General features: G+C 41.8%; 2 protein-coding genes across 3 annotated transcripts in view; both read left to right on the top strand.

The window, feature by feature from the left end:
- Positions 1 to 13759: 13759 nt before the first annotated feature.
- The window catches only part of Stx17 (syntaxin 17), a 49196-nt gene continuing 35180 nt past the window's right edge, over positions 13760 to 27775 (top strand). The window contains exons 1-3 of one of the 2 annotated variants that reach the window (XM_042695283.1): positions 13760 to 13781; positions 22140 to 22308; positions 26045 to 26110. In XM_042695283.1, the coding sequence (XP_042551217.1) occupies positions 22186 to 22308; positions 26045 to 26110 (189 nt within the window). In that variant the 5' untranslated portion in view covers positions 13760 to 13781; positions 22140 to 22185. Of the gene's footprint in view, positions 13782 to 13880; positions 13938 to 22139; positions 22309 to 26044; positions 26111 to 27775 lie in introns of those variants that run through there. The other variant, XM_042695279.1, reaches the window with a different exon arrangement.
- On the top strand, positions 14198 to 14593 carry LOC122124128 (collagen alpha-2(I) chain-like). The gene has a single exon (XM_042698807.1). The coding sequence runs from the start codon at positions 14198 to 14200 to the stop codon at positions 14591 to 14593; it is 396 nt and encodes a 131-aa protein (XP_042554741.1).

The raw sequence follows: 27775 nt of genomic DNA on the forward strand, positions 1-27775 counted from the left end.
GCTTTCTACCACACGAGCCACAGCGCCACTTCCGGCTTTTTTCTTTTTGCTTATGTGGTGCTGAGGAATCGAACCCAGGGCCTCAGCCATGCAAGGCAAGCGCTTTACCACTGAGCCACCTTCCCAGCCCCTCAAATTTATTTTCATATATATGATTTTTTAAGCTGGGATAGAAAGTTTTATCTTGTAATTTTCTGCTAGGCTATAAAGCTTAGGTCTACTTAAACTTAAATATAATTTTTAAACACATAGGAACAAAAATTTAGGTGTTTTTGGTTTGTTTTGTTTTACTTTGTTGCCAGTTCTGGGACTTAAACTTAGAGCCTTGGGGACTATCCCTGAGCATTTAAAAAAAAATTATCCATTTTTATTATTGTATTTTATTATTTATATTATTTATTTGTTATATTATATTTTTGTTATTATAAAAGTAATGCACACTTACAGTTACATAAGTCAGATAAAGAGTGCATTTCTTTTTTTGGGGGGGGGGGTCCGGTTGTGGGGCCTGAACTCTGGGCCTGGGCGCTGTCCCTCAGCTCTTCAGCTTAAGGCTAGCGCTCTACCACTTGAGCCACAGCTCCACTTCTGGCTTTTTTCTTTGCTTATGTGGCGCTGAGGAATCGAACCCAGGGCCTCAGGCATGCAAGGCAAGCGCTCTACCACTGAGCCACCTTCCCAGCCCCAAGAGTGCATTTCTTTTTGAACACTGTCACCTGTTCCCTCTCTGTTTTTCCCTACTGTCACCACCCACATGTTGTATAGTTCATTTTCAACATAAGGTCTGGTGAGTACCACTGCTTCCTTGCTCAAGGTTAGTGCTCTACCATTTGAGCCACAGCTTTACTTCTGGATTTTTGGTGCTTAACTGGAGATAAGAGTCTCATGGATTTTCCTGCCTAGATTGGCTTCAAACCTCAATCCTCACATCTCAGCCTCCTGAGTAGCTAGGATTACAGGCTTGAGCCACTGGCACACAGCAAATTTAAGTATTTTAAGTTTGCATCTTTTCTTAAACTATTTTGAAAATAAAACTGAAACCTTTACTCTAAATGAAAACAAACTTAGACACCAATAAATTCCAATTATATTTAAATATCTGTTGTACATGAATTTCACTGCTTTTTTTTTTTTTTTTTGCCAATCCTGGGGCTTGAACTCAGTGCCTGGGCACTGTCCCTGAGCTTCTTTTGCTCAAGACTAGCACTCTACCACTTGAGCCATAGTGCCACTTCTGGCTTTTTCTGTGTATGTGGTACTGAGGAATTAAACCAAGGGCTTCATGCATGCTAGGCAAGCACTATACCACAAAGCCACCTTCCCAGTCCCCCTGATGCTCTTTCTATTTTCTCTAAAAACATAAAAAGTAATAGCTACTCAAGAGATCACCCCCACCGATGAGCCATAACTCCACTTTTGGCTTTTGGGGTGGTTAAGTGGAGATAAGAGTCTCACAGACTTTCCTGCTCAGGTTTGAACCATGGTCCCCAGATCTCACCCTCCCGAGTATCTAGGATTACAGGGATGAGCTACTGGCACCCAATTGAAAACTAACTTTTTTTTTTCTTCTGTCGGTTGTGGGGCTTAAAATCTGGGCTTGGGCACTGCACTGTACCTGCGCTCTTCAACTCAAGGCAAGCGCTCTACCACTTGAGCCACTTCCGGTTTTCTAGTGGTTTATTGGAGATTAAGAGTCTCAAGACTTTCCTGCCCAGGATGGCTTTGAGCTGTGATCCTCAGATCTCAGCCCCCTGAGTGTTAGGTTTTAAAAAAGAGGTATCCGAGTAAGAACAGCACCAGCACGCACGTGGTGTTCAGGTAAGGGGTAGGTTTATTCAGTAGACCTGCTGGGACCAGGCAAGGTTGGCACTCCACGTGGCTGGGAAAGGCCTAGGAAAGAGAGAGAGCTGGGAAAGAGAGACGAAAGAGATAGAAAAGAGCTAGAAAAGAGCAGAGAGAGCGCAGAGAGAGAAAAGAGCAGCGAGAGAGCCTCTGGGCCTGGGCTAGGCCTTATCTAGGGTATGGGCGGAGAAAGGTGTGGCCACATCAAATTCAGATGTGACCTCAGCGGATGCAGATGTGACCTCTTCCAGGTGTCCCAGTTGCCTAGGTAACGCAGGTACTGGGTGGAGACTTTGCTGGGAGGAGGGTGGAGTCTGCTAGCCATCCAGGAGCGGACCTTACATTCCAGCCTTTTAATAATCATGAAATAGGGCGTGGATTCTCTCTGGCTACTTCCTGCTGACAAGGGGCGTCGACAATAGGGGTAAAAGGCTAGAATTTGGTCCCCTCCCAGATAAGGCAGTGAGAAGCAGCTGTCCCTTGGTGGCGTGAGTCCTTAGATGAAGTCTGGAGAAGTCTCATGAGCATTGAGGGACTGGAAAAAAAATACTAGACAGCAAATAAATGGCAAGAGGAAGGATTTGGGGCTGAAAATGTTGGTAGAAATGTCCCTAGCTACTTCTGACATCTGGCAACTAGGTAGAGAAGTAGGTGACAAAGGCAAGAATATAAATTCCTGTTCAGTTAATAGGTAGACAGGTATAGACATTGGATGGGCAGGCTTCTTACTTCCACTGACCTCCCGGCTCTGGTTAATTTTGAAAGGGCAGGCACAAAGTAGCTGATGTGACATCATCTCCTCTTACTGCTCTCCATGTTCCCTTGTTCCCCAGACTGGCTGAGTCTAGGTGCTCGTTGCTGGGATGGCTTGTCCCAGTTGGTATTCAAGGAGGATTGAACTCAAGGCCTGGGCATGGTCCCTGAGCACTTCTGCTCAAGGCTAGGGCTCTACCACTTTGAGTTACAATAGCACTTCCGGTGTTTGGCTGGTTAGAGATAAGAGTCTTGAGCCATGCTTCCAGCCTGGCTCTTTGCAGGTTAGTTGGGAGATGGAGTCTTAGGGATTTTTCAGCCCGGGTTGGCTTTGAGCTGCAATTTTTGCCTCAAAAGCCCCTTATTATTTCCAATTAAAGCAACAAGGAGATCAAGTAGAATAAGTAGAGTTTACCTGGTTCTTACCAAGAATTGTCCGACAAATATTCTGCAATGACAAAACTCATTAGATGCGATGAGAATTTTAGCACAGATATGCCCAGTATTTTAGAACCATGTAGTCAGTAGAATACACAACACAAAACAAAAAAGGCAAAACTCAAAACCTAAAATTTCGACAACGTTTAGACATCTTTGCTAACAAAGCACATCAGATGGTTGAGCCTCAGTTACTAGGGCCCATTTATGTTAGGTTTTTAAAAAGAGGTATCCGAGTAAGAACAGCACCAGCACACACGTGGTATTCAGGTAAGGGATAGGTTTATTCAGTAGACCTGCTGGGACCAGGCAAGGTTGGCACTCCACGTGGCTGGGAAAGGCCTAGGAAAGAGAGAGAGCTAGGAAAGAGAGAGAGGAAAGAGAGAGAAAAGAGCTAGAAAAGAGCAGAGAGAGCGCAGAGAGAGAAAAGAGCAGCGAGAGAGCCTCTGGGCCTGGGCTAGGCCTTATCTAGGGTATGGGCGGAGAAAGGTGTGGCCACATCAAATTCAGATGTGACCTCAGCAGATGCAGATGTGCCCTCTTCCAGGTGTGCCAGTTGCCTAGGCAACGCAGGTACTGGGTGGAGACTTTGCTGGGAGGAGGGTGGAGTCTGCTAGCCATCCAGGAGCGGACCTTACACTGAGTAGCTAGGATTATAGGCGTGAGCCACCTACACCCGGCCCGAAAACTAACCATGCTTTATGGCAAGTGCTGAAAAAAAAATGTAATAGATAACACTTCTTTACCCTTTCAAACACCTTGTTAAATTTCACATGTACACACACATATACACATACCCTAAAACAGCCAAAATCTGGAAATAAATTATTTATTTACCTTCCCTGTGGACACTTTAATAGTGAAAGAAAAAAGCCTCATAATACTGTGAAGATGCTGACTTCCTTTTTGAAACTCTTACAGTCTGTCTGGAGTGTACCATGTCAATCAGTGTGTTAAAAAGAGTTCCTTTAAGAGGACATTATCAGTCTGAAAACAAACAAAATTTAAAAATAAAACTTCAGAGGAGATTTTTTTTTTAACAAAGAGGCTATTCATTCCTTACCTTGTCTAAGGATGAAGCTCCCAGTCAGAAGAAGGCTGGAAGAGAGAACAAAAACAGAGGTCAGCACCTGAGTTTTCCCAGCTCTGAGAACAAGAGGATCCTTGTGCCACGAGGCAGCAATACACAATTCAGGAAACTCTCTTCACATGGGACACAAGATGTATGGGGTCTCTGGAGCTGTTCAACCTGGGGTCTCCGCAGTGTCCCTCTGTGTTCCCATTCCACTGAACAAATGTTATACAAGGACATCGGTCCTAGTGCCTAGTTGCTAATTGCACAATACAACAGGCAAGTTAACAAGAAAATTGATTCATTGTGATGCTCAGAAGGCCATAGTTCCAAGGTTAGCATAGGGCATCCTCAGATCTCCAACTCCTGCGTAACTAGGAAAACAGGCGTGAGCCACTGGTGTGCGCCTCTCCCTCTTCTAATACAGCCACAGGATATACAAACTTGGGAACATTACCCTGAGGACCTTACTTAATTGTAATTGCTCCATGAAGGGCTTATCTGTGTATACTTTAGATAAAGTTCCCACTCTCTAAATACTTCTCGATGGGGATTGCATTTCAAATCCAGTTTGGGGAGAAATAAAAATCTCCTCCATCTGAATAGGAGACTTTTCCAAATAGGAGACCCTCCAGGGAACCCTCAAAACTTCTTAACACTTGGTAAGTTTCGTAACTTATTTGGTGCTTGACATTTTGAGTTTAGTTTACTTTATGGCTTCCTGGTAAAGACATTTGTGAGAGGGAACACCAGGATTCTCTAGATAGACTGAGTGTGGGGTAGTGGGGTTGAAGGTGAGTGTCATGCCCACAGTGTTACTCAAGCTCCTTCATAGCAAAGATTTCTTCAGGAAAAGGTCAATTTCATCGGGGCTCTGAGACCTCTATTCTTTTAATTAGGTTTTCATAGGCAAAGCATCCCTCTTTGAGAATGTGGGGCATGGTGGCTGCTTCCCATTTGTCCTTTCAGTATGGAATTCTCAAAACTAATACTGCTTTAGAATTATCTACAGAATTCATAAAATGAATTTTTTCCTATCTGGTGTCCCGCAAAGGACATTCTTCCCTAGAATAGCACTTCTGGGAGGTGGTAGAAACTTTGTGAGTCCTACCAAGATGCTGGAGGTCATTAAGGGCACGCCTGCAGAGTGAACTGAAACCCCTGGCCTCTTCCTCCTCTCCTCTTTCTTTCTTTCCCATCCTAAGGTGAGTGTTTTAGTTCCTTCATGTGCTCCTTGTTAGGATGTGCTGTCTCACCACAAGCTGAAAGGCAACATGACCAACTAACCTAAATGAATTCACCCTCCAATATTCTGAACATAAATAAACCTTTTCACTTTATAAATTGATTCTTACTATTTGTCACAATAATGGAAAGCTAGCTAATACACCCAGTCTCTCATCCAGACCAAAACAAACAAACAAGCAAGCCAGGATGTCTGAAGGTGAAGCCTAGACAACTATATCTTTTAAATGTCTCCAAATGACTTTTCTGTGCCTGGGCTTTTGTCAAAGCAAGGAACAAAGGTTGAAGTCTATGCCTTAGTTTTCTTATTTATCCTTTAATTTCAGCCTCAATGACAAACAACTTCCAAAGGTTTGCCCAGCTGGGGGAACTCTGTTGTCAAATTAGAGAAGACACCAACGAGATCATAAAGGTCATGAGACAAACACATCATCTAAAGCAAATGTTTATTAAATTCTGCATTCTAGATGTAGGAACACAAAATAAAGAAGAAAAAGATCTGGTCCTCAAACAGTTTCTGCTCTACACAGAAATACAGATAATAATGTGAGGTTAGTGCAAACGCAGATGTTCTGGAAACACTGGCTTGGGAAAAAGAAAAGGGGTTGGATCCTCAGGAAGTGACTTTGGTCAATGGGAAAGAGACCAGAAAGACTCCAAAGGCTGGAATAGCTGGATTAAAGACACAGAAGTTCAAAAGTGGATAGAACATTGGGGAATTATAGGAATCTGTGCAGAAGATGGCCTATGAGGCTGGAGAGTTAAATTAAAATTTGGTGAAGGGTCTCAGAAGGCTCCACAAGGAATCAGCAGACATCATGGAAGTCAGTGAGTCGGTATGTCTCTTCAACAGAGACACTCAAAGGCTTGAAATGAAATAACCCCATACACATAGCTGAAATAAATAGAAATGAGATCTATATGAATTCTGAGGTAGTTACTCTTCCTGCCTTCTATTGGTCTTCTCTCTGTTGAATCCCTTAGCACATCCAGGCTTTTTACTATTAAGCAGAAAACTGAATGGACAAGAAAATAAAATTATTCTTCCTACACCAAGTAGAAATGAAGAGTCTGGTGTTCTTGCTCCTCCCACTCCTCCCTCTAAATACACCTTTGTTGACTTTTTGTGCCTTCTACATACATTCTCTCTGTCCCGGATGTTCTTTCTTTGCTTCTCTGATAATTCCAATGTACTGACCAAACTCTAAGTCACCAACTCTGTCTACAGTGCTTATTAATTATACTGTATTTATTGCTATGTCTATCTGTCCCTTCAGACTAAAAGTCTCTGGGGGAAAGGATTAGGATCTTTGTAAGCTTTTAGTCACCAATGCTGGCATGTCATAGTGTTGAATTGTTAGATGTTAGGAAAGCTCAGACTTAGCCCTTTAATGTGTAAGTATAGGAACTCAGAGATTTTTCTTTCCATATTCAAGACTATTCACTCAGGATCTAAACACTGCTTTTCTGAAATACTCATGTACAGAAGCAAAAAACGATAGCTGTTGAACCTGTCCATTTATTTCTATGGAACAAGCACTAACATCCCTTTAGTAATAATCTGTCAAAGGAATACTAGAGTTAATATATCTTTGGCTAAAGCAAATATAAATATCACTCAGAAAGCTTCTGCTAAGCATGGAAGCCCATAGAAGCGGGGAGACATTCCCTGAGGCGCGTGACAATGGGATTTAGGACTCGCTGGGCTGCTGAGGGGGAGGGTAGACCCTGGTGGGTTTGGTTGATTGTCAATTCCTTAAATGTATTCCACTAGTTGGAGGATTAAAAGGTTTACTGGTGAGAGTGTCAGTTGTCCAAAGACTGAGGATAGATTCTATAATCCTGTAAAAGAGCTCTGGAAGCTTTCTCCTACAGACAGGCAGAAATATTTGGTGTCTCAGAAATAATTTTGGCCTTTGTTATGCTCACTTTGTTTTTCTATAATAATTCTGCTGCCCCTGGAAGAAATGGAAAGGTTCAATGACTACATTTTTGCACTGTTGCTCTTGTGCTTTATTGGTAAAACACTGTCAATTTCTCTTTGCAGTTCTATTACTTTTTGCTTCAAGTATGTTGATACTCTGTTGTTAGGTGCATACACATTAAGGATTGTTACCTCCTCTTTCACTTTGAGTAAGGTGCTTTTCTTCATTCTTGATAATTTTGCTTGCTTTAAAGTCAGCTGCTTTTGAAATTAATGTAGCTGTTCCAGCTTTCTTTTAATAGTATTAGCATGTACTGCGGGCTACATTATGTCTTTCTCAAAAATTCTGGTATGTAGAAATGTAACAAAGAATTCTCACCCATTTTTAAAAAAGTGATATGTGTAGTAGCAACCTGCTGCACAACAATGTAACTATATCAGGACACAGTTTTTAAAAAGGTAATTAAATTACAATGAGATCATTAGGGTATTATTACTAGGAAAGTTAAAAGGCTGAAAAGCACTTAAGAGACAAAAAATACACAGTTACTGTAATAAAATGTAGACAATAATGTGTTTTAAAATATGTTCACATTACAACAAGGTGATCACTTGGAAGAAGGGGCATTAAAACTGGAGATTATAGAAATATTAGCAAAGACACATTTGAGAAGGACATGGAAAGATGAGTAGATTTAGATGAGCTAAAAAGGAGCAATTGGTGGAGAATGTTCCAGATGGAAGGTACAGGCAGGAGTGACATAAAGAATCCCAAGAATTTCAATTTGAACAGAACAAAGAATGTGGGAAGCTATGTCCTGGGATCTAAAGTTAAAGAGCAGGCTCATGCCTATAACTCTAACTACACAGAAGGCTGAGACCTGAGGATCACCATTTGAAGCCTGCCCAGATAGCAAAGTCTGTGAAACTCCAATTAAAATACCAAGAAATACGCTCAAAATGGAGCTGTGGCTCAAGTGGCAGAGCACTGGCCTTGAGCAAAAGAGCTCAGGGGCAAGAAAGGAAAGGAAGGAAGGGAGGAAGGAAGGAAGGAAGGAAGGAAGGAAGGAAGGAAGGAAGGAAGGGAGGGAGGAAAGAAGGAGAGAAAAAGATAGGATTGGAGCTACTCAGGAGGCTAAGATTCTCCCTAGCAGACAAATAAAAGACTCTAATCATCAGACAACCACTAGAGCTGTAGCTCAATCAATGGTAGAACACTAGCCTTAAGTGAAAAAGCTAAGGCATAGTTCAAGTCTCCCCAATACTAGCAGAAAGAAAGAGAGAGAGAGAGATAATGAGAGAGAGAGAGAGAGAGAATAAGAGACGAGAGAAAGAAAGAGAGAGAGAGAAGAGAAAAAATGTGTTGGGCCTTTGTAGAATTTCTACTCCCCTTTCTACTGTACATCTACAAAATCCAAAGCACCTTGTAAATTGCTACAGCTTAAATAAGATTTAATATGATTTAATTGCTAAGTATATTTACTATGTTCTAATATCAAATGCATATAAAGTTGTATCTTACAGGGTGATTTGGGAAGAAAGGATATAATTAAAATCAGTGAATACAGTAAAAGTTACATAATCAAACTTACCCTTGGAAACTCTGTGTGTATGTGTGTGTGTGTGTGTGTGCGCGCGCGCGTGTGTATGTGTGTGTGTACATGCACACGTGCATGCATGTGCGCGCTTGCCCTGTTCTGGGCTTGAACTAGGGCCTAGATTCTCTCTGTCTTTGAGTTTCTTTTTCTCACATGAGCTATAGCAATTTGGGTAGTTGTTTGAAGATAAGTCTCACAAACTTTCCTGCCAGGGCTGGCTTTGAACTGTGATCCTCAGAGCTTAGCCTCATGAGTACCTACAATCCTGATACTCAGCAGTTGGCTTGAAAATTCTTTAAGTTGCTTGTTCATAAGATTCATCAAGCATGACTTTATAAATATTACATTATGCATGAATTTTTAGTTAAGAATTCTTAAGTTAAACTAGTGCATCTAAATCTCACAAGGGGAAAGGGGACTTCTGGCCATTTGAGCTATTTTTGCATGTAAAATTTTTTACCAAATTCCTACATAATACATGGGAGATGAATGTAGTATCCCACTGTTTCCCTATGCCTATGGTGTTTACTTCTAATGGCATAGTAGTTTTCAATCAAGCATTTGTTTTTGGATTTTTTTGTTTGTTTGTTTTGCTGGTTGTGGGGCTAGAACTCTGGGCCTGGGCCCTGTCCCTGATCTCTTCAGCTCAAAGCTAGCACTCAACCACTTGAGCCACTGTGCCACTTCCAGTTTTCTGGCAGTTTATTGGAGATAAGAGTCTCAGGGACTTTCCTGCCTGGGCTGGCTTTGAATCTCGATCTTCAGATCTCAGCCTCCTGAGTAGCTAGGATACAGGTGTGAGCCATCAGTGCCCAGCAAGAATTTGTTTTAAATCAGGAATTGTTAGCTCTTTATTTTCCTTTCATTAAGGTAAACCTGCTGATGAATTTTTGCACATATAATCTTATCAGATCTATATAGGGAACATTTCCTGCACCCTAGACAGCACCCTATGCTAGTCCCACCCTAAAGGGTCTAGTAAGGTCCACTTCTTGGTAAAGTCTCTGGCCAGTACCTGCATCACCTAGGTGACTGGCACACCTGGAGGCAGTCACCTCCCCCTTCCCCCAAATCACATTGCATCTAGTATGGCCACACCTTCTTCCCAGCCACTGGCCTTGATAAGTCTTGGTCCTAGTGTGGTTCAACCCTTTTTGTCTCGGCTGTGTGGGCTTCCAACTTGACCTAAGGCAGCCTTCAGCTCAAAAAAGAAACCTTTCCCCTGCCTGAATACCACGTGCTGCTCCCTCTTTCGTCAGCTGCTGATTTAATTTACCTAAGAGTTGACATAATGATGCAATCTGCCACAAAGAAGCAGAACACATTCAGAACAGGAGTAAATATTTCAGTAATTCATGGGTAGAGAAAGAACCTAGTAAAGGAATTGGATTTACTTTATTTTTAAAAACATGACCTACAGTTAGAGAGACACACACACAGAGAGACAGAAAGACAGAGAGAGACAGAACCAGTGCATTATGCATGCTTGGCAAGCACACTAAGCCCCATTCCCAGCCCCTCCCTGATCTCTTTTGCTCCGTTAGCACTCTTACACCTTGAGCTACAGTTCCACTTTTGGTTTTTGAGTAGTTAATTGGAGGTAAGAATCTCACAAGGACTTTTCTGCCCCAGCTGGCTTTGAACTGTTGATCCTCAGATCTTAGCCTCCTGAGTAGCTCGGATTACAGGCATGAGCCACCAGCCCAGTTCTTTCTTCATATCACCTGTCTACACATATAAATAGGATCTATATACATGACTTCCTCTGATGGTTGTCGAGGAAAACTTTTTCTCTTAATACCTTATTGAACTGTTTCAATTCATTCCCATGAATACTCCAGAAAATCATATAAGAGATATTGATATATATAGTCAGTAGTGGGGCTTGAACTCTGGGCCTGGGCACTGTCTCTCAGCTCTTCAGCTCAAGGCTAGCACTCTATCACTTGAGCCATAATGCTAATTCTGGTTTTCTGGTGTTTTATTGGAGATAAGAGTCTCACAAACTTTCCTGCCTGGGCTGGCTTTGAACAGGGATCTTTAGATCTCAGCCTCCTAAGTAAGTAGGATTATAGGCGTGAGCCACTGGGGCCTGGAATTTTTTTTTTCTTTTCCAAATGTACACTTTCTATTTGGCCTTACTGGGATCAGGTAAGGATCTAAGGAAAACTTTGTCTTGCAGCAGCGGGCATATGTGCCAAGTTGGAAGAAAAAAAAAGAAAGAAGCCAGATACCCACTCCCTATATCTAAATATTTGAAGATTATAAATCAAGCTAACCAACTGTTACATTAAAAATATTTTATCCTCCTACATGACACACCTAACTTATAGCAAACATACATGAAACCACCTAGACGATCAGGTTCACATTTAGAATGTTCAAGAATCACAACTCCCTATTATACTTTAGCCATCCTTCTCAGAGCTTCATGCCAATAGCAAATACTTGAAAAGATTTGTTTGTTTGTTTGTTTTGTGCTGATCCTAGGGCTTAAACTCAGGCCTTGGGCACTCTCCCTAAGTTTTTCACTCAACCACTTGAGCTACAATTCCACTTCCAGCTTTTTTTGGTGCTTAATTGGGAGATGAGAGTCTCACACACTTTCCTGCACCGGCTGGCTTTGAACTGAGATCCTTAGGACTCAGACTCCTAAGTAGCTAGGACTACAGGCAAGAGCCACTGGTGTCCAAGAAAAGATCATGTTTAACTGATTCTTGAATAAACATTTTCACCCAGGCCTCGGCATTGCTTAATAATTTAATGTTTCTCCTAGACTTAAGATTCAATGAGTACCTTATTTCTTGGCTAACTGTAACATAAACAAATATCTCCCTCAAAGAAAATTCAAATTGTTTAGTAAATGTTATTGAAAGGGTAATTAGACTTTGCCAGAGAACCACACAGACATTCAGGTATAGAGAACAAAGAAAGGTTTATTGCCAGGAAAGGGGCTGGCAAGACCCCTTCTCATAAGCGAGAAGCGAGAAGCGGCTATTGTCTAAGGTTTAGGAGGGGCTAGAAGGGGCTAGGAGGCAGAGATCCTGGTGTGGACGTGTGGACTAGGGACTTCATCATGGTGGACTAGGATTTATGGCTGCTGTCCAAATAGTAGATAAGGGGCCCTGCAGCTGCCCAGACCTGAAGATCACTCTAAGGGGCTCCTGTTGCCTTATAAGGTGGTAGCTGCTCCACAGAAGTGCCATCCCAAGGTAAAGGGGGTTGGAGGCTGATTATTTACTGCCTTACTAAATGGCCTAGTGTTGCCTAGGAAGGGAGCATGCTAACCAATGGAGAGGGGAAGGAGTGTACTAAGCTATGGGAAGGGAGTTTATTTCGCTAACAGTTACCCACTATGCCTCCCCCTTACCCTACCCTACCTTACTTGGATGCTGCTGGGGATGGAGTCCAGGCTTGGTAAACTTCTACCACTAAGCTCCAGCCTTAGCCCTAAATAGTCCACAATTTCTATCTCCACTTCCATTCCAACTTTTCTGTCTGGGCTGGCTTTGAACTGTAATGCTCAGATCTCAGCCTCCTGAGTAGCTAGGATGACAGGCATGAGCACAGATGCCAGGCTCTGTCAGACTTTTGATAGCAATACTATCCGTGGATATTCTAAGCAAGGCATCTAAATATTCGGATACATATTTTAAAAGGGCTGAGTCTTGGGGCTGGGAAGGTGGCTCAGTGGTACAGTGCTTGCCTTGCATGCATGAGGCCCTGGGTTCAATTCCTCAGCACCACATAAGCAGAAAAAGCCCGAAGTGGCGCTGTGGCTCAAGTGGTAGAGTGCTAGCCTTGAGCTGAAGAGCAGAGGGACAGCGCCCAGGCTCCCCTATGACCGACAAAAAAAAAAAGGGCTGAGTCTGAACATTAGACTACTACCTAGAGATACCTATGACCTACAGACAACTTTAGCAACTGGTCTAACTGGAATAACTCAGGATGGAAATCAAGAAAACAAAACTTGAGAGTCTAGCTTTGTCACAAACAGGCTGAGCTGGAGTGAGTCACTCAAAACTACTGAGTCTTGGAGTCATTATCTATAAAACTAGAATAAGGATGTTGTCTCAAGTTTTAAAAAAATCACAACTTGTCTGTTGTTAAGACACCTCTGCCTTTGACCACCTCAAGGGGCTTTGGGACAAAGGGAAGAAGGCACAACCTCTCTGAACTTGGGTTTCCACACGTTAAGAAAGCTAAAAATACACAGCAAACTGACCAATAAAATTCTAGGAAGAACGGAGGAAAATGTGCAAGGAAACTGCAAAATGCAGAGTTACATAAATATGAATTGTCTTAAACTACAGGCCTCCCTCGGCCCCTGACCCCCCCCACCACAAACCCATCTTTCCCCTCCGCACATCATCTTTCTAATAACAATAAAAATAAATAAATGAAAATTAAACTCATCTTTTCCTGACTCCGGTATCCCAACCCCATATAAAGTAAAATCACTTAAAAAACAAACAACTTTGCGGGTCGTGGGGCCTGAACTCTGGGCCTGGGCGCTGTCCCTCAGCTCTTCAGCTCAAGGCTAGCGCTCTACCACCTGAGCCACAGCATCACCTCTGGTTTTCTGGTGGTTAAATGGAGATAAGTGTCGCACGGACTTTCCTGCCCAGACTGGCTTTGAACCTCGATCTTCAGATCTCAGCCTCCTGAGTAGCTAGGATTATAGGCGTGAGCCAGCGGAGCCGGCCTAGGTCTCCTTTTTAAAAGCCTTCTGTGACCCAGAGGCTCGCCCTGGCTTGCTGGTCCTTCACTGATAGGGCTCCCGGGACCTCCCAGGGGGCGTGGCCAAGACGCCCCGCCCCTGGCTCCTCTCTGTTTTTAGCGACGCCCCGCCCCTTCCATCTGGCGCCTGCGCGGTGCGCACGACCGGCCTAGCGAGCCCCGGCGGGAGGTAAGGGGGTCCCCCGGAGGACGTCTCGCGGGGGCTTCTGGTCTTGACCCGCAGGGTGGGCCGGGCCTACCCGCGCGCGGGGGAGGAGAGGAGCCGCGCGGGAAGCGGGGCAGCGGATCGGAAGTGTGGACGGCCCGGGGCCCCTCCCGTTTCGGTGTAGGAGAGCTGGTACCTGCTCGCGGGGAGGCCGCCGACCCGGGAAGCTGGATGGCCTCCCTTGCTGCAGGGCTGAAAAAGTTTCCGGGCCTGCCGGGCCCCGGGATGCCCGGAGCGCCCTGGGGTTGTCAGGGTCGCCAGCCTCGGCCGGGGGCTCGGGCGAGCAGGGCGCGCCCAGCCGTCTGCTGGTGGTGGGCGTCGGGCGTGCGTGGCCCTGGTACGGGGGGCGGGGGGGGGGGGAACCCCGGGAGGATGACGCCATGTGCGGGACGGGACGGGAAGCGGGCCGGGGTGTCCTGTCAGCCGGACTGGGGGTGTGGGGGCCCCCGGGGTGTCCTGTCAGCCGGACTGGGGGTGTGGGGGCCCCCGGGGTGTCCTGTCAGCCGGACTGGGGGTGTGGGGGCCCCCGGGGTGTCCTGTCAGCCGAACTGGGGGTGTGGGGGCCCCCGGGGGGTCCTGTCAGCCGGACTGGGGGTGTGGGGGCCCCCGGGATGTCAGCCAGACTGGGGATGTGGGGGCCCCCGGGGTGTCAGCCGGACTGGGGATGTGGGGGCCCCCGGGGTGTCCTGTCTGCCGGACTGGGGGTGTGGGGGACCCCGGAGTGTCAGCCAGACTGGGGGTGTGGGGACCCCGGGGTGTCCTGTCAGCCGGACTAGGGGTGTGGGGGACCCCTGAGTGTCAGCCAGACTGGGGGTGTGGGGGACCCCGGGGTGTCCTGTCAGCCAGACTGGGGGTGTGGGGGCCCCCGGGGTGTCCTGTCTGCCGGACTGGGGGTGTGGGGGACCCCGGAGTGTCAGCCAGACTGGGGGTGTGGGGACCCCGGGGTGTCCTGTCAGCCGGACTAGGGGTGTGGGGGACCCCTGAGTGTCAGCCAGACTGGGGGTGTGGGGGACCCCGGGGTGTCCTGTCAGCCAGACTGGGGGTGTGGGGATACCCTGGGGTGTCCTGTCAGCCAGACTGGGGGTGTGTTTGGGACCCCGGAGTGTCCTGTCATCCGGACTGGGAGTGGGGGGGCCCCCCGGGGTGTCCTGTCAGCCAGCCAGACCTGGAGGTGGTCTGTGGAAGCCGCCTCTCCTGGCTGCCTCCTCGGGTTTCCGGACGCAGCGTGGGGACAGACCCCGTGTGGACTGAGGGTCCGGGCGGCACTCGAATCTCCCTAGGCCCTAGGTGGTTAGGACTTTTGGAGTTTGCCAGCTGTTTTCTGGGACGTGGGGCTTTGAGTCATTTGCTTAAGCTCTGAGTCCCCTCCGGGAGCAGGAGGGTTAGGTTACCATCTCGATGAGTTGTGAACACTAAAGTTTGTCCGGCACCTGGGCACGCCTCCCCCCTCCCCGCCCCATTACTGGCCCAGCAAGTTATCGGTGCTGTGAACGTGGCTGCCGTTCTTTGGTTTCTGAATGTTTCTACCTGTCCTCCATGAAATATCAATTCTTGTACAGGAAAAACAACAACCCTACTTGTTTTGAAGTAATTTTTATAACCACAGAAAATCTGCAAAAGTAACATGGAATTCTGAATAGATGCCCTTAATGCCAACATGTGCCATACCACCTTACAATCACTAAAAGCAAGGAACTGGTATCAGAACAGTGTTGTCAACTGAATATGTCTTCTGAGTCTATCATTTTTCAATGGTAATACTCCTTCTGTATTCCAGGATCCAGTTTAAGACCCTACACTGCATTTAGTTGACATGGCTCTGTCATCTTTTCTAATCTGCAGTGATCATTTCATGTCTCTTATGACATTTACTTTTTTTTTAAACGGGCTCAACCACTTAATTATGTAGCCTGTCCCTTAAATGGTGTTTGTTCCATGGTTTGTCATGATGTGATTAAGATTATATATTTGTGTGTGTACTGTTAAAGCTATCACAGAAATGTATGTGCCTTTTTTTTTGTTTATCCTGTTAGAGTGTATGCTATGACTTATTGCTTGGGATGTTAATCTTCATCACTTAGTTAAGGAAGTGTCTTTGGGAATTCTCTAATACAAAGGAACCATTTCCCTCATAATTTGTATCATAGGGAAACCTTTAGACTTTGCAAACATCCTGTATTTCCTGGAACTTTCCCTTGCTAAATTTAGCATCCACTGGATCTAGCCTTCAGTCATTTTTGCTCTGGTTTTCTAATGGTGATTTTTCCATTTTTCTCCTTTATTAATTGGAATTACTCTGTAAGACGGGACTGACCATTCTCTCCATTTATTTTTGTTTTTGTTTTTTGCCAGTCCTGGGGCTTGAACTTAGCCTGAGCACTGTCCCTGAGCTTTTTTGCTCAAGACTAGCACCCTACCACTTGAGCAACAGTGCCACTTCCGGCTTTTTCTGTTTATATAGTACTGAGGGCTTCATGCATGCTAGGCAAGCACTCTACCACTAAGCTACATTCACAGCCCTCTCCATTTATTTTTATTCAGTTATTTACTTCTCCAGTATAGACTCATAGTTATTGTTCTCTTTATTTGTTGTTGGCTTTACTGCTTAAATTTTGGGGATTTTGATCATTGGCAATAGCCCCCCACCTTTACTTTCTGTATCCCTTTGGATTAAATGCGTATATCCCTTTTAAAGAAGTTTTTTTTTTTAATCTGGCCCCACAAAAAGTTTTCTCCACTTAGTCATACAAACAATCACTTCTCCAAGAACCTCTGGTCTGGTCTTGTTTCTGTTTCTTTCTCTCTCTTCCCCTCCCCTCCTCTTCTCTTTTCTCCCCTTCCTTTCTCCTTTTCTTTCTTTCTTGTTTTACTTCTGGAGAATGGTCATTAGACACCAAGATTAGCATGGTAGGTGAGCTCATTGCTATTGGGGTGTCATTGCTTTTAGAGCCTTACAGAAGATAGCAGTGTATGTATAGATATATCCAAGCATATAGCATTGATATTTATTTCTGAATTTATGTATAGGTATATTTTAAAAAATAACAAAATGTCATTTCAGTAACTCTGAATCTATTCTAACACTACCAGGTTAATTCTAGTTTGTCCCTTATTGGTAACTTCTTTCTTTGACAGTGAAGTCTGGCTCTCTGTGAAGTATTTCTTTATTTACTCAGTCCCAGTTTATACATAAAGTAATTTCAAGATTCCTAATCTATAGCCTTGACAGAGGTTTTGGTTTGCTTTACAGTATTCAAATAGAATTTTGTTTTCTCAAGTTATGTAAGTTACTTCTCCACTTATTTCCCTATATAATACACTCTTATTTTTGATAGTTTATATTTCATTTGGGGTTTTTCCCTATTTTAAATTTTTTGTATACATTCACTTTTAGTGAATTTATATATGAATTTAGAAGCATCCACTTTGTGGTATACAGCTCTAAGGGTTTTGACAAGTGAATATAATTAGTTGTGTGTGTACCGCCACAGTCATGATGGCAGAATAATTCCATTACCCCAAATAGCTTATACTTTTCTGAATATTAAAAATATAGCCACTTCACAGGAGCTTTGGACATTTTTTGTATATTTTATATATTTTGTCTTTTTCTTAAACTTATTTAGGGGAGATCTTAATGTAAGTGTACTTTTTAAACCCTGTGTTTTAATTATAATCACAAATATATTCTAATTTTACTACTGAAAAATCAAGAAATGCTGGCATATACATTCATGCATTATTTAATCATACTTTCTTTTGTTGTTATTGTTGTGCCAGTACTGGAGTTTGAACTCGGGGTCTCATGCTCTCCCTCGGCCATTTTGTTCAAGGCTGGCACTCTACCACTTGAGACTATTTTTTTTCACCAATCAAATATGTAAGAAGAACGATAAAGCCAAGTAAACTGGTTGGAATATAGATTAATGAACAATGTGATAATTGCTGGTGGGAATGTAAATAGGCACAATCTTGTACCATTGGGAATGCATATACTAAAATAATATTTTTACCTAAGCCAGTAGTAACTCATACCTGTAATCATGCCTATAATCCTAGCTACCTAAGAGGCTAAGAATGGAGGATTGAGGTTTGAGGTCAGCCCAAGTATAAAAGTTTCTCAACCCACAGCTGGGTGCAGTGGCTTGTGCCTGTCATCCCAAGCTCCAGCAGAGTCTAAGATGGGGAGGAGCATAGGGCCAGGCCCACTCAGGCAGAAAAGTCCATAAGACTCCACAGAAGGGAAGCTGTATGTGGTGGCATACTCCTGTAATCCCAGTGGTGTTTGGAAGCCTAAAACTAGGCAGGTGAGAGTCAGGTAGAAAGTGAGATCATATCCTAAAAATAACCAGAGATACACAAGAAGGTGTGGTTCTACAGTATCATCCAAACCTATCAAGTGCAAGACCTTGAATTTAGAAACCCAGTACCACACAAACACATATTTATTTAATATTTATATTTCTAGGTATTTATTTTAAAGAAATAATCATAAGTGACAGCATGGATTTCTGTGTAAGAAGAGTACATACACTATAGTTTATACTAGTGGGAAATTGGAATAAACTGAAGTAGCTAACAATAGATGATTAAATTATGAAGCACATAATTTAATACTGTGCTGCTATAAAAAGCTGCATAGGAGAAAATTATTTACGTGGAAACATTTTTCTTATGCTTAATCATGTTATTCAAAAATCCTTTCTTTTTCTTCATTCATTTTATCCAGTAACAGTTGAAGTGTAAAGAAATAGAAATTAATTACTCTTGTTATTTCATTCCCTTGGATTTAATTTCTCTATTGTTAAAATATTCCCTTTAGAATGATTTATAACATTTTATCTGTTTGGTGGGGGGCAAGGGAAAATTCAACCTTTCAGTAAATATTTAATTGACCACTTATTGCCTACCAATTTGCATACTAGACTCTAGGGATTCCATAGTGTAACAAAATGAAATAAAGACTCCCTAGTTAAAAGATATATACATACTTATATACGCCTTTTTTAGTACTTCTTTTGATGAGTAGCTTGGTAATAAGCTTAGTCTTTGTATGTCAGAGATTTATTATTTTGCCTTTACTGTAACTGATAATTTTCCTGGGTTTGCTCCAACATCCTCTTCTTAGCACTTTGAAGACTTTCCTATCTTTTGATAGTCTAATCTTTGGTGTAAAATTCCTTGCTTTTGTTCTTTTCCTTAATCAGCATTGTACCTCTGGATTGCTTTTTATGATTTTTTTCTTTATCCTCAATGTTCTGCAATTTTCTTTCTTTTGGGTTTAGTTAAGTTTGTTTATTTGGAGTTTTTTACCTGGAGTTTATGTGCCTTTTCAGTGTGAGACTTTATATCATAATTCTCAGCATACTCTCTTTGACTAATTTTGTTATTTTCTTTTTCTTTCTTTCTTTCTTTCTTTCTTTCTTTCTTTCTTTCTTTCCTTTCTTTCCTTCCTTCCTTCCTTCCTTCCTTCCTTCCTTCCTTCCTTCCTTCCTTCCTTTCTTTCTTTCTTTCTTTCTTTCTTTCTTTCTTTCTTTCTTTCTTTCTTTCTTTCTTTCTTTCTTTCTTTTTTTTGTCGGTCCTCGGTCGTGAACTCTGGGCCTAGGCACTGTCCCTCAGCTCTTTAGCTGAAGGCTAGTGCTCTAGCACTTGAGCCACAGCACCACTTCTGGCTTTTTCTGCTTATGTGGTGCTGTGGAATCGAATTCAGGACCTCATTCATGCAAGGCAAGCACTCTTCCATTGAGCCACCTTCCCAGCTCCAATTTTGTTATCTTCATTTGTTTGTTTTTTTTCTCATTATTTTCTATGTTTATTGATCCTATTACTTTATAATGTTTTAAATATACTTTTTATCTTTTTATTCTTCAATGCCCTGACATCTTCCACTATGTACTTGCTTGTTTAGCTCATTGTTCAAAGTCATTCTAGAAGTTCACTTGGTTTATATTCATATTGGCCTGTTGTTTCGTAATATTACCTAAAATTCTTCAGTATCTTTGGATGTTTTAAAAATGTGCTTGCATTGCCTTTTTTTTTTTTTATTGTAAAGATACTATACAGAGGGTTACAGTTACATGAGTGAGGTAATGAGTACACTTCCTCTTGAACATTGTTACCCCCTCCATTGTTTTCCCCCTACCATCCCCTCCCTCCCTCCCTTCCCCGCATTGCCTTTTTAAAGATGACTTTTTTGTCCATTTCTAGCCCCTTAGTTATGAATTGTCCAGTTTTGGTGGATGATTTTTAAAAAAAAATATATAGCCAGTCCTGTTTTGTTTGGTGTTTCTTTTGACTATGGCCGTTTTAACAGCTGTGTTTTTAGTGTTTGGAAATTTTCTGTGTTACTTGTGAGCTTGTGTCTTTTATGACCAACACTTCAAAATTTTCAACTATGTAAAGAAAGGGAAAATACAGAACAAACATTATTTAAAGATGTAGTTCTTCATTTGCAGAGTGATAGTTCCCTTTGAGAAACTCTTAAAAACAATCCTAAAAATTCAGAAATTCATGAAATTGATTTAGAATATTGCTGTGAACCTTGGGCTAAGAAATCAAAACACAGTGGGATGAACATGGTCAACTTTATTGTTATTTTTAGTATGGGAGAGCTCGTGGCTAATGAGGTGATATGAAGGCATGGTGCGCAGCACTGTTCTTCAATTTTGGCAAAGTGATGGAGCCCAATATTCATAAAAAGCTGAAAAGCAAATGAACTCGAGGAAATGGAAACAGGAAACTTTTTTTCTTTCTGCTGTTCTTGTCCTCTTCTCTTTTGGTTCTGTTTGTTCATTTATATGTCTTTAGGAGGGTAAGGGGAGTCACAGAAATAGAGGGACATAGGGTAAACAAATGCAGCAGTGGTAGTCATTGGCCACTCTGTTGAAAATGAACTACACAACTTGTGGGTAGAGATCAGAGGGGAGACAGCAAGGGAAGGGATGTCGTCCAAAAGTAATGTACTCTTTACAAGACTTATATAACTGTAACCCCTATACATCACCTTTATAATAACAATTTTTTTTTAATCTGAAAAGCTCAGTTTGTACAAATAGATGTAACTTTTCTCCAATTAAAGCCAGTGTGTTGTCCTGGAGACTTGGTTGTTTTGGAGTGCTGGTAGGAAACTGGTGAAGTAGTAAGGGAAAGGGAAGTCAGAAAGGGAAGATAGTGTAAAGGACATCCATGAGAATAGTCTCATATTCTGTGACCATATATTTGAAGTTTAGAATTAAATAGTTGTTATGATGACGTTAGACGTAGCGTTTGATAAAAGCCGAAATCCTAAGAATGAAATTTTCCCTTCAATATTTGACATTTGACACCTTTAGAAAAAAGGTTGTTCAGTATTCAAGGTATTGGACTGTATACTCCTAAATTTTAAAAAATTGGATATTTACAGAGAGGGTGAAATTGACTGGAATACATAGAAAACATGTGGAAAGAGAGCAGTGAAATCTCCCTTTCTCCCATATAACTAATACAAGCTAATAACAATTATTTTATTTTTGTCAATGTTGGGGCTTGAACTCTGGGCCTGGGTGCTGTCTCTCAGCTTTTCAGCTCAAGGCTAGTGCTCTGTCACTTGAGCCACAGTGCCACTTCCAGTTTTCTGGTGGTCTATTGGAGATAAGAGTCTTACGGACATTCTTGCCGAGGTTGACTTTGAACCGCAATCCATAATCCTCAGTTCTTAGCCTCCTGAGTAGCTAGGATTACAGGCATGAGTCACTGGTGCCCAGCTAATAATGATAATTTTAAAAACATAATTACATACTGACATAGAAAAGTCTTGTGAGAGACATTCATCGAACTATTGAGTAGTTAACTAAGTCTGTGGACATCATTGTTGGTTTTTATTCTTTTCATTTGGTTATATTTTTCTAAATTTTCTATAGCAAGTAAATATAATTTTATTAAAAGAAAAAGATTTTAAAGCACATTTTCATAAAGAAAAATGTCATTAAGTTCAGCATTAAGTCAAATCTTTATTTAGAATAGATTGTAATAAGCCTAATTGTTGATTTAAAAATAGTGGGAGCCAGGTGCCTGTGACTCAGGCCTGTAATCCTAGCTACTCAGTCGAGATCTGAGGATTATGGTTCAAAGGCAGCCCATGCAGGAAAGTCCTTGAGACTCTTATCTCCAGTTAACCACCAGAAAACCAGAAGTGTTACTGTGGTTCAAGTGGTAGAGCACTAGCCTTGACCTAAAGAGCTCAGGGACAGTGCTAGGCCCAGAGTTCAAGCCCCACGACTGACTTTAAAAAAAAAAAGGTAACTGATTTAAGGCACTCTTAAGAAGGAAATATTTCTGTTTTAGGTTTTTCTGTGTGAGTGGAGAAGTGGTAGTGACAACATTTTTTAGGATGTCTGAAGATGAAGAAAAGGTGAAGTTACGCCGTCTTGAGCCAGCTATCCAGAAATTCACTAAGATAGTCATCCCAACAGACTTGGAGAGGTTAAGAAAGCACCAGATAAATATTGAGAAGGTGAGTCTTTTCATTTCTCCCTCAATAAGCAGTTCCATAATCTGATTGGTATTCATTTGAGCTAAATTGAGAATATCAGACAAAAAGGTTTTCTAAAAATATCCAGGTCCTGTTGATTTAGCATAAGTGATGCTGGAGCATTTAAAGATGGAGAAAGAGTCATCGGGTAACCAAGTCCTGAGGCTTGAACTCAGGGCCTGGGCACTGGCCCTGAGCTTCTTTTGCTCAAGATTAGCACTTGAGCCACAGTGCAACTTCCAGCTTTCTGTTTATGTGGTATTGAACAATGGAACTCAAGGCTTCATGCATGAGAGGCAAACACACTACCATTAAGCCACATTCCCCAAACTGGTTATTCTTGTTGAGTGCTTTGGCTAATGGGAGGCTGATTCTTATAGCCCTATAGCAATATAGAAAGAAAATTCTTTAATTTTGATTGATCTTATCTAGATGAGAGATGTATTTCAAAATTCTGATCCTTACATTAAAGTGGCTATGGTCTGCTAGAGCCATTTCTTCCCTTTATTGTTCTACTTTTAAGACTTGGCATGTCATAGATTTCCCTTTTCTTATATTTAGTCTATGCACAAATGCTTGCTGTTTTTACCTTTAAATCCTGTATGATCCAATCAGTCATCAATGGAAAAGCCAGATTCTGGGAGAAAGGTCATCAGGGATAGGCATAGGTTTATTGTTGATTTGATTATTTGTAACAGACATCATAAGAAAATTATCCCAGTTAGTCCATTGATCCCATTATGCCTGAACATTTTTCTTTTGGCATTTTGTCAGATTTTTACTTATTATAAAATTTTTAGACCTTATCAGAATTACTTTATTTTGCAATGTAGGTGATATTGTCTTAAGTCAAGCAGTTAAACTCATCCTTACCTGTACTTTAGATCATGTCCTTGATCATTTCACGTTCTGCCTATAGCATTTCTAGTTTAATTATGAAAGTAACATTTTCCCTACATAGGATTATGTGGCCTATTTTGATATCTATATGGTGACAGTGTAAACATATTTAAAACTGCAAGTACTCACTCTAGACCAAAGAGTTAAGAGCTATCTTTGGACTCCAGGTGTTTTAACAGGGCCCCACTTTCAAACAGATATGTTCTTCTTGGGGGAAAGGTGTAGAAAGATAAAATATTTATTATGTTGGCCATCAGTCATCCAATATGAATTTAAAAGAAGAAAGTCAGACTGGAGGGAAATTGAAGGTGAGCCTTAGCAGAGTAGTTCTGCAGCATCTGAAGACAATGGGAGTAGTGTGCTGTGGACACCTGGGGCTGTGTTCCATAGGTCCTTCAGCATGGCCTTTTATTACACTTGAGAAATGTGGTTAGCAGGTAATCCTGACATTTGAAGGGCTAGCACTCAGTTTTCTTGGCTAAAGTAAGAGAGGCTTAATCATAGTTCATGAGATAGTAAGCTTGTAACATAAATTTCTTTTCTTTTCTTTTCTTTTTTTTTTTTCTTTGCCAGTCTGGGGCTTGAACTCAGGGCCTGGGCACTGTCCCTGAGCTTCTTTTGCTCAAGGTTAGCACTTGACCACTTGAGCCACAGTGTTACTTCCGGCTTTTTCTGTTTATGTGGTACTGAGCAATGGAACCCAGGGCTTCATGCATGCTAGGCAAGCACTCTACCACTAAGCCATATTCCCAGTCCTAAAACATAATTTTCTGTGTTTCATATTGTAGGACTTTGGGGAAACACTTACTAAGAGATAGTTATAGATGATTAAAGTATAAGTGGCAGAAACCCACAAATGGTATCTTAAATAATGTAGAGTTTTGCTTCTCTTTTATTGCTCATGATGATAGAATTGGTCCAGGGTTGCAGTGGAAGCTCCACAGTCACTAAATACCCAGGCTCTTTCTATCTTGCTGTCACCTCATGAACTTATTATTTCTGCCTTATGTGTAAAAGGTCTACTCTCGTACCAGCTATCACATTTACATTTTACCTTAGAATAACTAGAATCTTACTTTTTCTGTGGTTTTTTTCTCTCAATTCACTTATACATGTGAGCATACACACATTTCTCTTTTTAAAAAAGTATCCTCATCTCTCTATGGTTGCATAATTTTTATTATTATTACTACTATTACTATTATTATTATCTTGTACTACACATCTGCAAAAATGATGGTGATGAATTCTGTCACCTTTTTTTTCTTTTGCTAGCCCTGGTACTTGAACTCTTGTCCTAGGCACTGTCCTTAAATTTCTTTTGCTCAAGGCTAGTACTCTACCACTTGAGCTACAGCTCTACTTCCGGGATTTTGTTTTTTTCTTTGAGTAGTTTATTGGAGATAAGAGTCTCACAGAGTTTCCTATACAGGATGGCTTTGAACCACGATGATCCTCAGATCTCAGTCTCCTGAGTAGCCGGGATTATAGGCATGAGCTTCCAGCGCTTGACTCTGTCAGCTTTTTTATATTTCAGAAATCTCTTTGTTTTGCCTTCATTTATTTGGGTATAGAATTCTAGTTTGAATATCTGTTGCCTTCTAGTATTTTTTATGACTGTTCTATTGTCTTCTATCTTGCATTGTTTCTCACAAGAAGTGTTCCTCTCATTTCTATTTTTGGTCCTCTGTACTTCAGGTATCTTTTTTCTTCCCTTTAGCTACTTTTAAGGTTTTCTACTATTTGTTCAAATTCAGATTTTAGCTTTTACTATTTATCACTGTCACTGACATATATTTTGAATTCCTCATGTATAATATAAAGATATATAAAGGATGCTGTTAATCTTTTCATTTTTTGCTTCTTGTTATATTCCTGTTCTTTATATTTTTTCTACCTTCAGAGAGTTTGTAGTATAGACAAAATGCATATTCTTTTTTAGTAAACTAAACTTGCTTATTATCTCTAGAATTTTGTATGTAATATTCCTAAAAACATTTCTTATTTATATGAACTTTGGAAATGAACTGCCACCACTAAATCACTATTTTCTTCTTTCTGGTAGTGCTCAGGGTTGAACTCAGGGCCTCATGCCCCTTTTTACATCGGTTATTTTCAAGTAGGGTCTGACTTTTTATGCTTAGGTTGTGATCCTCCTACTGTGCTTGCATTATCACTGGGGATGACAGGCAGATATACTGCACCAAACTGTTGTGCTTCTCCCCTTGAGTGAGATGATCTTGTGAACTTTTGTGCCAAGGCTGGCCTTAAACCATGATTTCCATCTCCCATCAAAAATACCCAAATAGTTAGTATTACAGACTTGAGCCACCAAGCTAACTTAAATCATTATTTTATTTTATTTAACTGATAACTTTACATAGTTGAGTAAGGATTTTGTGTATGCGTGTGTGCGTGCATGCGTGGGTGCATGTGTGTGTGTGTGCGCGTGCGTGCGTATGTGCTGGTCCAGGGGCTTGAGCTAGGTCTGGGCATTGTCCCTGAGCTTTTTTCACACAAGAATAGTGTTCTGCCACTTGAGTCACTACCACTTCCACGTTTTTTGGTCACATAAACTTTCCAGCCCAGGCTATCTGGACTTGCTTCAAACCATGATCCTCAGATCTCAGCTGCCTGAGTAGCTAGGATTACAGGTGTGAACCACCAGCACTCAGCAAGTAGTTTTGTATGTGTGTATGTGTGTGTGTTTGTGTGTGTGTGTGTGTGTGTGTGTGTGTGTGTGTGTGTGTGTGTGGTAATTGGACATTATTTCCTGCTCATGAAAATTTTAAGACTTCTTTCTTTCTCTTTTTTATAGTATCAACGATGCAGGGTTTGGGACAAGTTGCATGAAGAGCATATCAATGCAGGACGTACAGTTCAGGTAAGGCTACTGTATTGTTTCTGGTAAGTCAATAAAAACATAATTTTTTTAATGTTGCTAAAATAAGACAAGTTGAGTATCTTTTACTCCAAATGCTTGTGGTGAAAAGTGTTTCAGATGAGATCCAGGTTTAAATGAAATTAAATGATGCTTCATGCAGACCTTTCGCATATAACCTGAAAGTAATTTTTTTTCTTCTTCTTTTTTTTTTGTCGGTCATGGGGCCTGAACTCTGGGCCTGGGCGCTGTCCCTCAGCTCTTTAGCTGAAGGCTAGCTCTCTACCACTTGAGCCATAGCGCCACTTCTGGCTTTTTCTACTTATGTGGCACTGAGGATTCAAACCCAGGGCCTCATGCATGCAAGGCAAGCACTCTACACTAAGCCACCTTCTCAGCCCCTGAAAGTAACTTTTGATATTTTTAGTGGATCTGTTTTTTTGTTTTTGTTTTTTGTTTTTTTCCAGTCCTAGGGCTTGAATTCTGGGCCTAAGAGCTGTCCCTGAGTTCCTTTTGCTCAAGGTTAGAACCCTACCACTTGTGCCACAATGCGACTTCCAGCTTTTTCTGATATTAGTTGGAAATGAGAGTTTTATAGACTTTCCTGTCCTGGCTTGTTTCAAACTGTAATCCTCAGATCTCAGCCTCCTGAATAGTTCAGATAACAGGCATGAGCCACTGGCGCCCAACTTGGATCTATATTTTAACTACAACCTACTACATGAGCTTAGGTGGTATCAAGTCTTCTTACATGTGCTATGGGGCAATAATATTAGTTAATTGCTATTTATTCCTCATCCCCACAAGTATATTGATGGCTTTTTCCAGGTTATGGAGGATTTTGGATTTGGAATTTTTGAATTAAGGATGTACAGGCCTTTGTAGCTGAACCTTTTTTATGCATATTTGTTATTGTTTGTTTTGTTTTGTCAGTAGTGGGACTTGAACTGTGGGCCTGGGCATTGTTCCTGAGCTCTTCAGCTCAAGGTGAGCCCTCTACCACTTGAGCCACAGTGCCACTTCCAGTTTTCTGGTGATTAATTGGAGATAAGAGTCTCATGATCTGGGCATTGGTGGCTCATGCCTGTAATTTTAGCTACTTGGGGCTAAGATCTGAGGATCGCAATTTAAAGTCAGCCAGGGCAGGAAAGGGGGTGAAATTCTCATCTTCAATAAACCACCAGAAAACCAGAAGTGGCTCTGTGGCTCAAGTGATAGAGCACTAGCCTTGAGCTGAAGAGCTGAGGGATGGCACTCAGGCCCAGAGTTCAAGCCCCGTCACCGACAAAAAAAAAAAAAAAAAAAAAAAGAGCCTCATGGACTTTCCTGCCCTGACTGGCTTTGAACTATGATCCTCAGATCTCAGCCTCCTGAGTAACTAGGATTACAGGCATAAGCCACCTATCCTTGGCTGTGACTGTGTTTTCAATGGTATATTTTAGTAGTAATTACTGACACATGTCATGAGTGTTTGTGTATTGTGTATGTGTTGTGTGTGTGTATGTGTGTGTGTGTGTTGTATTAATATCAGTGCTTGAATTCAGGACTAACACTCACTTGGCATTTTCACTCTTAGTTGGTATACCACTTGAGCCACACACCCACTTCTTTTTTTTCTGTATATATATTTTACTATAAAAATACTATGCAGAGGGCTGGGAATGTGGC

Source organism: Dipodomys spectabilis, unplaced genomic scaffold (genome assembly GCF_019054845.1).
Source record: "Dipodomys spectabilis isolate Male_0828 unplaced genomic scaffold, ASM1905484v1 ptg000006l, whole genome shotgun sequence".
NCBI classification, from domain to species: domain Eukaryota; kingdom Metazoa; phylum Chordata; class Mammalia; order Rodentia; family Heteromyidae; genus Dipodomys; species Dipodomys spectabilis.

Bases quoted from the DNA above. Each gene is read 5' to 3' on its own strand.
- LOC122124128 (XM_042698807.1), top strand. From the start codon at position 14,198: ATGTGCGGGACGGGACGGGAAGCGGGCCGGGGTGTCCTGTCAGCCGGA.